This window comes from Globicephala melas, chromosome 2, assembly GCF_963455315.2.
Source record: "Globicephala melas chromosome 2, mGloMel1.2, whole genome shotgun sequence".
In the NCBI taxonomy this organism is placed as follows: Eukaryota; Metazoa; Chordata; class Mammalia; order Artiodactyla; family Delphinidae; genus Globicephala; species Globicephala melas.
The window spans coordinates 86,757,573-86,770,432 of record NC_083315.2 but is presented as its reverse complement, the minus strand read 5'-3'; the positions used below and the strand labels follow the sequence as shown (position 1 = coordinate 86,770,432).

At 41.6% G+C, this 12,860-nt stretch overlaps 1 protein-coding gene across 11 annotated transcripts in view; it reads left to right on the top strand.

The window, feature by feature from the left end:
• SEMA6D (semaphorin 6D) overlaps positions 1–11,295 on the top strand; it is a 579,242-nt gene extending 567,947 nt beyond the window's left edge. For 5 of the 11 annotated variants that reach the window (XM_060294307.1, XM_060294304.1, XM_060294306.1 and 2 more), the window contains 11 exons: positions 237–325; positions 1,029–1,246; positions 1,322–1,453; positions 1,769–1,924; positions 2,016–2,189; positions 2,972–3,112; positions 3,208–3,285; positions 3,701–3,801; positions 4,161–4,217; positions 5,704–5,871; positions 7,598–11,295. In XM_060294307.1, coding sequence (XP_060150290.1) covers positions 237–325; positions 1,029–1,246; positions 1,322–1,453; positions 1,769–1,924; positions 2,016–2,189; positions 2,972–3,112; positions 3,208–3,285; positions 3,701–3,801; positions 4,161–4,217; positions 5,704–5,871; positions 7,598–8,886 — 2,603 coding nt within the window. In that variant the 3' untranslated portion in view covers positions 8,887–11,295. The remainder of the gene's footprint in view (positions 1–236; positions 326–1,028; positions 1,247–1,321; positions 1,454–1,768; positions 1,925–2,015; positions 2,190–2,971; positions 3,113–3,207; positions 3,286–3,700; positions 3,802–4,160; positions 4,218–5,703; positions 5,872–7,597) is intronic. The other 6 variants (XM_060294309.1, XM_060294310.1, XM_060294311.1 and 3 more) reach the window with 6 other exon arrangements.
• The last annotated feature ends 1,565 nt before the right edge of the window (positions 11,296–12,860 follow it).

The following is a 12,860-nucleotide window of genomic DNA, read 5'->3' as shown; positions in this document are numbered from 1 at the left end:
TTGTTGTAGTTCATTTCCCTGTAGGCTTTTTCTAGTCCATTAGCTAACATTAAAGACTCCGGGTTCCCTGAAGCTTCAGCACACCCATACTGGGATCCACAGACTCGCTGGCATATCAGAGTTCTCCTTGGCTTGAATGTAGCAATGTGACATCTGTCAGTCATGCCTGGCAGTCAGGGTCTGATACTAATTGAATTATCCTTTAGGAACCAGTTGGTTTTCAATTTCTCTTTCAGAGCCACACTTTCTTCATGCCATAGAATATGGAAACTATGTCTATTTCTTCTTCCGAGAAATTGCTGTCGAACATAATAATTTAGGCAAGGCAAGTATATGATTGTGCACTCATACTGCATGGAATTGAGCCCACTTTGGTAAAGTCTTTGCATATTTTCCAGCACTCAAAGCATTTAGGGCCAAGTGCAGAGAGGTGAGTTGCTTATCCTGAGAATAATTGCTGTGGAATGCCTGCACAATGGCCAGAGTGGGAACAGCAGCCTTGGGCCTTGAGATTTCTTTTTTTTCTTTTTCTGTTACTACAGAGAATGTTCTGCAGGCTCCCTTGAGCTACAGATGCTTCTTTAACTCTTTAGAATCTATCGATAGCTATTCTTTCTCAGCGTCAGAAGGCAGGATGGAAAGTAAGGGCCCCTGTTCACTGTTGAATACTTCAGGACAAGCCCATATGATTCTAAAATATTGCGGCCCCTTCTATGCCAGGTTTAAGAATGGTGCATTTTGTTAACAATATGAGAACAGAGCATGGGAATGGTTTCCATTCAGCCGGGCCGTTCGATAGCTCACTTCTTATGGAGCTTGTTTGGCAGAGCAGGCAAATGGCCCTTTTTTCTCACAGATAAATCTAGTTGACATTCTTACTATACAGATCCCTAGGGAGGAGGCTGCCGGAGTCTTTTGAACCACATGTATCTTTAGCATGTTTCATCCCTCCCTCATCTGGCAGCTTTTTCTTCCCGTTCTTCCAACGTGCTCATAACCCCGTTGCTTTGCTTTTGTCCCGTGGGCAGGCTGTATATTCCCGTGTGGCCCGCATATGTAAAAACGACATGGGTGGCTCCCAGCGGGTCCTGGAGAAACACTGGACTTCATTTCTGAAGGCTCGTCTTAACTGTTCTGTCCCCGGAGATTCCTTTTTCTACTTTGATGTTCTGCAGTCTGTCACAGACATAATACAAATCAATGGCGTCCCCACTGTGGTCGGGGTGTTTACCACACAGCTCAACAGGTGAGAACAGATCCCCGGCGCTTCAAAAGGCCGAGAACAGGCCCATTGTCTCCTGACACCCTTCCTCTTTTTCAGCATTCCTGGTTCTGCTGTCTGTGCATTTAGCATGGATGACATTGAAAAAGTATTCAGAGGACGGTTTAAAGAACAGAAAACTCCAGATTCTGTTTGGACAGCAGTCCCTGAAGACAAAGTACCGAAGCCAAGGTAAGAAAAAAAAAAAAACGGAGAGGATTTTTGTCTTTGACAAAACCCTCCGGTCGTGGGAAGCATCCGTCCTCAGAGAGCAGCTGGGCCAACCTCCCACTCCAGGAAGGGTCCCTGTGCAGCGCTACAGACAGAAAGTCAGTGAATATGACTCTGAGAGCATGAATATGGAGAGCGCCCAGAGTTCAGGGAAATAGCATCGCTCCTCTGGTTTGGTTCACTCTCCTTTCTCTCTTGACCTCGTCTTCCACGACGGACACTTAATCCCTAGATACAGATTGTGAGGGGGGACCAAACACACTATGTTCCTTTCAGGCCCGGCTGTTGTGCAAAGCACGGGCTTGCTGAAGCTTATAAAACCTCCATCGATTTCCCGGATGAAACCCTGTCGTTCATTAAATCCCACCCCCTGATGGACTCTGCCGTCCCACCCATTGCCGACGAGCCCTGGTTCACAAAGACTCGGATCAGGTAAGACTGTGCAGAAACACGGGCCCTCTCCCATCCAGTGGCTTCCCTTCCTGTTGGCCGCCCCCCTGACCTGGCTCCCCTCCTCCGGCAGGTACAGACTGACGGCCATCGCCGTCGACCATTCTGCGGGACCCCACCAAAACTACACAGTCATCTTTGTTGGCTCGGAAGCTGGCATGGTACTTAAAGTTTTGGCAAAAACCAGTCCTTTCTCTTTGAATGACAGCGTGTTACTGGAAGAGATTGAAGCGTACAACCATGCAAAGTAGGTATATTATACGAGAACACTTTCTAGTACTTCCAGTGTGTGTTTCATCTAGTCATTTCCTTCCAGCCCTCTAAATTAGCAGTGGTTTGGCATATCAGTGTTTTGTTTTGTTTTTTTCCTCACTGAAATAAAACCCAGGTTTGTTGTTTTCCTGAGTCCGCTAGGGCTTGGAGGGTAGACAGTGATGAGTTTAAAAATAATTCAGCCCTTGTTTGTCACCTATGGAAAATGAGAATATTTTATCACCACCCTCTTACCTTGAAGATATATTTCAGGATGCTACGTGGAGCAGACAGCTGATTGCAAACACACACACACAGTACACCATAATTCTTCTAACCACTGATATAAAAAATTATGTGGACCATTAAAACAAACAAGAAATAGATGAGAGAAATGGAGCAAAGAAGACTAAGGAGAGATCCAGAAATATCTAGCACAGGAAGATTTAAATGCATTAAAACATTATCCTTTTTCTTCCCTATAGTCTAACATGCTGTTCACAAATGCAATTCCCTTCGATCATCAGAACGGGAAGCCAATCTTTAAAAAACCCTTTGTCCAGCTTGAAATTAAACCAGCCATGCAGAGCAGTAGAAGATGAATCACATCATTATTACTTCCTAAACTACGTGCTTGCCTGGTTTGCTACTGAGAATATTCCTTAACGCCTCCCCGGCTCTCAATAATTGCAAAAACCAAAGCTCACTTGCCTCATGTAGTTCCTGTAGCTTTTGACTTACTAAACGTCTATCTTCAAAATGTCTCCCACAATATAGGTGCAATGCTGAGAATGAGGAGGACAGAAGGGTCATCTCACTCCAGTTGGATAAAGTTCATCATGCTTTATACGTGGCGTTCTCTAGCTGTGTTATCCGCATCCCCCTCAGTCGCTGTGAGCGTTACGCATCATGTAAAAAGTAGGCTGATGTTTCTTTCCTTATCCCGGGTCTTACAGCATCATTACCTTTGATGATGAGAAAATTCAAGTTACGTTCTGTTTGGTTTTATACAGGTCTTGTATTGCATCTCGAGACCCGTACTGTGGCTGGTTAAGCCCAGGGGCCTGTGGTCAAGTGACCCCAGGGATGCTGTAAGTATACTTTGTCACATTAGCTGAGATCTTCTCCAGATGTGCTTCTATCTCTAAAGCTAGAAATTTTAGAAAACTTCCAATAGCACTACTTTTCTTTTTTGCTTTACTTTTCTTTCTTTCTTTCCTTTTTTCTGTTTTTTGTTTTTTGTTTGTTTGTTTTGTATGGGAGAAGGAAAAAAAGAAAATCTGGAGCTGTGAGAGGGAAAGGAGATTGTAGACAGTGAAATACCTACGGGAAATGGATGGAGAGAAAGAACCAATTCTCTTCTGCTCTCTTAAACATTCTAGTTGCCAAATGTTTACTAGAAATACTCATTTTAGCAAGCTATGTTGAAATGTCCTGTCTGCTCATTCTTACTAATCCATCTGTGTTCTTGGTTCTGCTCTGGTTGTCACTTGTGTTCCTATGAAGGCTGTTAACTGAAGACTTCTTTGCTTTCCATAACCACAGCGCTGGAGGATTTGAACAGGACACGGAATATGGCAACACAGCCCATCTAGGGGACTGCCATGGTAAGACCGAATCTTCCTTTCCCTCCTGGTGCTTCTTTTTGACCACATTTGCACGTGAACATTATTTTACAATCAGCCTTTTATAATGACTCAGGACACATGCCACCTAGCATTTAACTTAAACGTCACAAAAGCTGAGCTGTTTGGTCATGGGGATACATTAGAGAAGAATCTTACTTTTTTTTTTTCCTTCACCATTTACAATCTTGTAGGAAATCTAGAGAAAGGTAGTCTAAGCAGTAGGTTACTCTTTTAATTTATAGTCCTTTCTTTTGACTTTTTGAGTTAATTGGAATTCGTAAATTTTTGCTTTCTTTTGGTTACTTTTTACTGATTACTTGTTCCTTTAATTCTTTTAGAAATTTTGCCTACTTCAACTACACCAGATTACAAAATATTTGGCGGTCCAACATCTGGTTAGTTTTTTTTCATTTTTTTGAATTAACAACCTTTTCTTTCCTTCAGTTCAGCATTTTCAGCCCCTTCTCCCTTCCTTTTGCACAGTTTGGCAGCCCTTCATTTTTCTGCTTTGACTCATAACCCCCCTGATGGTCCGAAAGACTTTTTCTTATTCAGCACTTCACCCTGTGTAGCATGTTAACAGCCCATCATTGACCAAGGCACATCCTTTAAGAAAAATCCAATGGATTAACATAGGCTGCATTCCAGCTGCACGCCCGTCCACCCAAGCTTCCTTCTCTCTCACCCCTGTGCATTGTGAATGTTCCCTCTGGTCATCTATATTCAATGGATGGCAGAATTTCATTATTTACCCCTTCTCTCCTCACCTGTCCTAAGACCTAGTAAACAAATACACATTTCCCCAAAATGTGTATTTATAAATTTGAGAGATCTTTTCTGAATGGTTTGTGGTGATCCTAGAAACCTTTGAATGTTGTGGTCTCAGTGGTGTGAAAAAGGTTCCCATCGAATGAAGCTGGTTTCTGATGTGTTAAGATGGTCGCTGGGCTCCCTGTGCCCCTCTTGTCTGCATCCGTTTTGGAGTCTTCATCTGTGACCGTTGCACCAGTCTGAATTGGGGTCTCCAGGGGTTTAACCCAAGATCATATGCTTACATTTTGAGGGAAAATCTGCTTGGCAGAAATCAGTAATAGACACACAAAGAGGTTAAGTTACTCCCGATCCTGTTGCTGTTTCTAAACCTTACCAGCAGTTTCATTCCTCAGAGGGGAGAAAAGGATGGAAGATCTTGTGTATCAGAACATCCTTATTCAGCTTGTGAATGCCATTTCTTTTGCATGAGTTGCTGCTAACTCTTTGGAAGAAACTCCCCGGGCATTTTGGAAGGCACGGACAAGGTTCATCCCTGCTTCAGTGCTTTACCGTGGATGGCGAGCCCTCAGTGCAGTCAGTAATCTACAGATAGACAAGATGTCTGTGGTAAAGCAGGACAGCCTCTTTGTCAGTTCTAAAATCAAGTGTTTATGCAGACCTAATCAGGTGTTTTCTGATGACGTTACACTGTAGGTTCCCCAGTGAAGGCAATACAGTTTCCAACCATCTATGAAAATGCTTTAAATAAATATACACAAAAGAAGTGATGTTGTCTCACAAAAGGATGAGAAGCTAGCAATTAGTCTTTGGGATTCATCGTACCTTTTCCATGAGTGTCATTAATCACCGCAGAGGCTTCGTAGAGGAGTATTTTCAGTGTCTTCAAGTTCGAAATCTGCTTAATATGTCTTTATTGTTCATTTTTAGCTTATATTTTTCCCTTGCAAGAAAAGGATTTGGTATAATCTCCTTGGATGTGTTTTTATGAAATCCTAGAACAGGCTTTCTCATAAAATTTGCTTAAACTTTACTTGAAAATACAACAGACCAGTCAGAAGCCATCCGCTGTCACTACCCATGTTAATAAAAATCTGTTTGCCACCACAGACATGGAGGTATCTTCATCTTCTGTTACCACAATGGCAAGTATCCCAGAAATTACACCTAAAGTGATTGATACCTGGAGACCTAAACTGACCAGCTCCCGGAAATTTGTAGTTCAAGATGACCCAAACACTTCTGATTTTACTGATCCTTTATCAGGTATCCCAAAGGGTAAGGCCTCACCAGGGAACTCATCTCTCACTGAGTGGAAACCTGATTCCTAATATCTCTGAGGAACGTGTGGAGGTGAAGCCGGACGGAGCTGCCTCTGTTGTTACCATCGCCGCCGCTGGCCACACTCACACCGGTTTTCTGTGGTTACGTGGAGTGTGCATTCCTTAGCCGATGAAAGAGGTGGAAAGCTGTTGAAGAAGGAGTTGGTTAAACAGCCACTCAGACAATCGAATCCGTGTCGGCTTCTGTCTGAAAAAGATACACTCTGCTGGGTATCAGAGAATTCCGAGGGTCACCCCAGCGATATCCAAAAGCAAAACTCATTAATTGCAAATATCCTGATATCGGATGTTTTGTGGAGGAGCCTTTCCCAGACTTTTGTTTAGCTGCAATTTACAATGCAATCTGAAAAGTACGGGAGGCGCGAAGTTGTTTGAATGCCACAAGCACTGAAACCTAACAGAGTGCTCGTCCGTAACTATCATTTTCAGCCCATAATAGAAGCATTTATCAGAGAGCTGTCTGCTGAGTTACCTTGTTAGACAGATCACTATGGGAAAAAATCTATTCTTTAGTGCTTCCCAAACTGTGGTATCAGGTTTCCAATCAGTTTTTATAGCAGTGCATTGTCATTTATGATTTACATCTATTGATTTTGGTTTTATTTGTTTTCATTGTAAACAATTTTATAATCATTCTTCCTCTTTTATTTTCTTTAGTAATTCCATTTCTCTCTACGTTTCTTTCTTTGTCTTTCACAATACCACTGAATTCCATAGCCCTCGACATTGGTGAAAAACAACTAATGTTCAAAGGCCTTAGTACTAACCTAAAGCAACAGCATCTTCAAATCACTCTGACTTACCTTACTCTGGGATAGCTGTGCTTGTAGCATGTAACAGACTTGGATACCTCTTAAACTAACATGTCTAGATGTCTGTGGTTGCATTAAAAATCCCAATAATTATAAACTAATTCACTCTTCTATTTCTAGTCTAATTTAGATATTTCTTAAATATCTTAAGATAATTGGATAATATTACTTAACATAGTATATTTCCTTAGACTGTCTGGATTTCTTTCATAGCAGGCAATTCAAGAGTGCTTCACTCCAAGATGGAATGAAAAAAAAAAAAATCAAAGTAAACATGAGAGGCTATATTTGTAGCTAACAGTGACCAAGCAGATGCTTTTAGTTGGTGAACGAACTATATACTTTCATTCTAATTAAGATGACATAATTGCATTAGCATAATTATTTTAGCAAAATATATATTTATACCCATCATACATTTCCCTAATCCCAGTAGCTGCCCTTTAATCCTGATTTATGAATTAAGAGAAAATCATGAGAAAAAAACATTTTATGAGTTTAAAATGGGCCACTTAGAAAATATATACCTTCTAGCTCTAATTTTTAGGTAGAAACCCTTAAAATTTTGAATGTTATGTAACAACTATTTAAGAGGGATTGGAGGGGAAAAGACAAATACAGATCAGTGGAAGATTAACGTTGTCCTGGTATTTGTAGCGATCATAAATGTCTCTGGGGATCCTATTGGGATTAAAGGAAAAAATATGGAATTTTGGAGTCCACCTCACCCTCCAAGCTAAGCATACGGACCATGTGAAGGTAGTGTTGGTTCAGTGGAAGCCACTTGCTGGCTAATATTGTTTTAAAGAAGCTCCTCACTCAGACTCTTCTCCTGTGTGTCTGTTGCAGGTGTACGATGGGAAGTCCAGTCTGGAGAGTCCAACCAGATGGTCCACATGAATGTCCTCATCACCTGTGTCTTTGCGGCTTTTGTCTTGGGTGCATTCATTGCAGGTGTGGCAGTGTACTGCTATCGTGACATGTTTGTTCGGAGAAACAGAAAGATCCATAAAGATGCAGAATCTGCCCAGTCGTGCACGGACTCCAGTGGAAGTTTTGCCAAGCTGAATGGTCTCTTTGACAGCCCAGTCAAGGAATATCAACAGAATATAGATTCTCCCAAATTGTATAGTAACCTGCTGACCAGTCGGAAAGAGCTGCCACCCAGTGGAGATACGAAATCCATGGTCATGGACCAGCGAGGCCAACCTCCCGAGCTGGCTGCTCTCCCGACACCTGAGTCTACACCTGTGCTTCACCAGAAGACCCTGCAGGCCATGAAGAGCCACTCAGACAAGGCCCACGGCCATGGGGCTTCAAGGAAGGAAACGCCCCAGTTTTTTCCTTCTAGTCCTCCACCGCATTCCCCACTAAGTCATGGACATATCCCCAGTGCCATTGTCCTTCCTAATGCTACCCATGACTACAACACATCTTTCTCAAACTCCAACGCTCACAAAGCTGAAAAGAAACTTCAGAACATTGACCACCCTCTTACAAAGTCATCCAGTAAAAGGGATCACCGGCGTTCTGTGGATTCCAGAAACACCCTCAACGATCTCCTGAAGCATCTAAATGACCCAAATAGTAACCCCAAAGCCATCATGGGAGACATCCAAATGGCCCACCAGACCCTAATGCTGGATCCCGTGGGACCTATGTCTGAGGTCCCGCCCAAGGTCCCTAACCGCGAGGCATCACTCTACTCTCCTCCCTCGACTCTCCCCAGAAATAGCCCAACCAAGCGAGTGGACGTCCCCACCACTCCTGGCGTCCCAATGACTTCTCTGGAAAGACAAAGGGGTTATCATAAAAATTCCTCCCAGAGGCACTCTATATCTGCTATGCCTAAAAACTTAAGTTCACCAAATGGTGTTTTGTTATCTAGACAGCCTAGTATGAACCGTGGAGGCTACATGCCCACCCCCGCAGGGGCGAAGGTGGACTATATTCAGGGAACGCCGGTGAGTGTTCATCTGCAGCCTTCCCTCTCCAGACAGAGCAGCTACACCAGTAATGGCACCCTTCCCAGGACGGGACTAAAGAGGACACCGTCATTAAAACCTGATGTACCACCAAAGCCTTCATTTGTTCCCCAAACCCCATCTGTCAGACCACTGAACAAATATACTTACTAGGCCTCAAGTGTGCTCTTCCCCATGTGGCTTTATCCTGTCCATGTTGTTGAGAGGATGATGTTGTAAGGGTACATTAAGACAAGAGACTCGCTTGTATTTTAAGAGAACCAAGTGGCCAAAGAAACGCTTCCTAACTTTGGCAACATCAGAACTTGCCATACGTAGCTACTGCAGCAAGGCTTCTGTGTACTTGCCTGAAAACAAAGGAAGGTGCTGGTCATTCCATTTCTTTTGTTTGAAACTAAAGAGAAATGTGGCTCCGAGGGGCTACCTGTAACCAGTATAAAGAGCTGATACAGTGCTCAGAAGAATCTGTCTGTGAGCAAATACTTGAAAATGGGTTCAACTTAGACTGCCATTCTGTGTGGTCTTCCCATTAAATGTGAACATTTTAATGTATGCATTCACCTTGCCTCTTGCACAAATGTCAAAAAACAATGGTAATGTCTCAAAGAAAAGAAGTTGTAGATTACCAAACAATTTGCTAAAAATTCAGTCTTTGACCCAAACTGTAGCATTTTTTTACGTGTGGCATTTTTTTTCATGCCACCAAGGAACTGTGTTGCGTGTGCATGTGTGTGTGCGTGTGTGTGTGTGTGTGTGTGTGTGTTCTGTCCCCACTAGGATTTGTTTAGGTGCCCATTGCATCTTTTAGTGCTATGGAGTTATTTACATCGCACATTACTGAACAAGAGACAGTAACTTCTTCCCACAGCAGTCCATTGGGTTCAGCTTTGAGAAAGAAAGAAAACCGAGGCTGATTTTGACGGTCAAAATGATTAACTTGACTGACGTGTTACCCAGTGCCAGAATGTAAGAGTTCTAAGTAATTTTGTGCTGCTATTCACTAAAACTTCTATAACAGTCTTGCCAGCTTAAGGAGATGGAGATGATAAGAGGTATCCTTGATTCATCCACCAGTATTCAGTAGTAAAATTCACCTGTCCACTGAGAATCCGAGCCGGAATCACTCTCCTCAACCTTGGACACACTAACGAGGTTTTATTTTGATGGTGTTTGGTTTCTCCCATGTAGTAAAATTCCTCTTCTTTTAATTCCCCCTAACCCCAAGGTAAAACAAACACACACACACACACAAAACAGAAGACAAAAGAAGGGGATGTGAGAGGGTTGTAATTGGCTTAGCAGAAACAGTCTGTGAAAACCTAACAGTGGTGCAATCATGTTGTCTATGTTGTGTGATGTGAGAATTTTCTCCTAAGTCATGCAGGTAATGACAGTATACTGTACATATTACATGTGAGTTTACCTAAATCTGTGCATTTTGTGCCTTATTCATGAGAATGATAGAAGTACTCAAATATGTCAAGTGTTTTCAGTATAGCACGTCATTTACTGAGTGCCAGTTGTAAATGTTTTTCAACCAGCACCTGAAAAGACTTTTAAAAAATCCTAACAATCTAGAACAGTTAATTGTAAAACAATCTATCCAAATAGCTGCATTACATCCTTTGCCACGATAAACATTCCACTCCTACTTTCTTAAGGATGAAACAGTGATAATGTGAAGTCAAATGAGGTTTCCTGGGTAATGTGACACCTGCGGAAACCGTACAGTCATTTATTTGTAGTTTTGCAGAAGCCACTTAGAGTTGATTATGTGCAACCCTGATGACGATTTCGGTTCATATGCTGCACACCACGGTTTATTGAACCTCATCTAGAAAGTATCAAGGCAGAGGAATGCTCCTGACTTAGTCAGACAAATAAGTTCAACTGTTTTCCTGTGATGCTATCTATTACTTGGGGGAGATGGGTTGCAGAAGACCAGAGCATTTTGATGCAGAATGTAGAATACGGATGCAGTCATTCTTTTCCTTTGAGAATATTGTTTAATAAAGAACACAATTCCCTGAGGTCTCTGGAAGCTCAAAAGCTAAAACTTCTGTTCTTGAAACACTTCAGCTTTGAAACTAAAGTATTACAGATTGATAATAAATTAAACCAACCAACGATAAACACTACTCAGTCCATCGCTGACAAACCTGTTTGAATTCACCTTACCAATATTAATCCCAGCGTGCGGAAAGTGGAACAGTAACTCTATGTGAACCCGGATAACATTTTGTAACATTGTGCTGCCTTGTAGTTTGTAATGTGAGTTCTATCAGTATTTATGTTGAAATTCCTAACATAAAATCTAGTCTGTATCCTGTTAATTTAATTTTAAAATGCTTTATCCATTTGTGCAAAGGTAAACACAGATTGTATCTTTTTTAATGGTACGGCATAAAAAGTAACCCTAAAGTGAAGTGGCTCTATACTGTTTTATAGAGTACTTTAACATGTATAGATATCTTGTAAACTTGTATTGTGGATGTGTAAATAATATGTACTTTGGGTTTTTAACACCGCATGTAAAGTCAAAATAAAATATACAAATCATTATATCCTGCCTCTTGATGTTGAAGAGGTCTGGAAGGTATCGTGTTTTTAAACTATTTTTAAGTCAGTCAACATCCTTGAGAGCTTCTTTTAAAATATACCAAAATATTCTTACCTGGAATACTTGCCGTCAGGTCGTGGTTACACCACCATTCTCATCTTGGAAGGCTGGGCAGAGCCCCTGAAAAACGTATAATTCAGAAAACCAGATGAACTGTACTACAGCAACAGTCAAATGCTTCAGGCCAACATCCCAGTGGCTCACCTTGTCCACGTATCGCTAGTTCAACAGGCATTTTTAAAATTCATGATATGTGTTCTCGTGTGAAATTTTTAATAGTTTAAAATTATAGCTGGTAAATCAGGTTCCTGTGAACATCTCTTGCTATTTGGTATAGGGCATTTCTCAATTCCATTGTTTCAATTGAATCAGAATGTAGTAAGAGATAACGTTCCTCAAATATGGAAATGGGAGGTAAAGTAATGATTCCACTTAGTTCTTTCCTTAGCATGGCATGAGTTAGTGGCTGCTGTCATTGGGCTTAGACAGATGAATGAAGGAAGAGACAATTCAGGGAAATGTATCTTCAGCCTTGCTTCTCCCTGGGTTTCTTGAGCATTGTATTCTCTTTCATTTCTATGGTCTCTTTCTATTAAGTTGCTGTTTATTATACCTTCTGGCCATTTTACAAATTTTCCTGGGTTCAGTGATTTTCTTTTTCTTCTAAAAAGCGCATCTTTCTCTTCTTCCTTTATAGCAAATTTTAGCCTTTTTCAATCATGGACATCTTTGATAATTTAATGAATGGTACGGACTGAGAGCTGAATTTCATTTTCCATTTTCAGGGGATTTACAGACCCCTAAAACCACATCTACAAATCCTCGAGATAAATGCTTAGATGCCATTTGAGAGAAATGGAGTTAGAGAACTTGGAGCTTTTCATAAGGAAAGCATTGTAAAGAAAATGAATTAACCAAGACACACCACCCATACTCTGGTTCCAGAGATCCCATTGGTTGGCATTTAGGTTACTCTGGGAAATGGCAACACAAGAGATGCTGGTTCAGGCTAAGAAGAAAGGGTGTCTCACATGCAAAGTAGTGGGCCTTGTGTGGCCTAGGTGCTGGCCAGGTACCAGGAGGACTCGCCTTTCTGCCATCTGAGAGAAGCCAACTTTCTCCCTTCTCCTCCCCTCCCAGCTCATCTCCTTCATCCTCCTTATCAGAGGAGGGCAAAGAACAAGGGGTCCAAAATAGCCCTGCGTCCAGGTCTGGGACCTGGGTTCACATCCCGACTCCACTACCCATCAAGTAACTGCAGCACTATACCTCTCTTTTTTTTTTAACTTTTATTTCATATTGGAGTATAGTTGATTAACAATGTTGCATTAGTTTCAGATGTACAGCAAAGGGATTCAGTTACACATATACATGTATTCTTTTTCAAATTCTTGTCCCATTTAAGTTGTTACATAATACTGAGCAGAGTTCCCTGTACTATACAGTAGGTCCTTGTTGTTTATCCATTTAAAATATAGCAATGTGTACATCAATTGGGTACATCAAT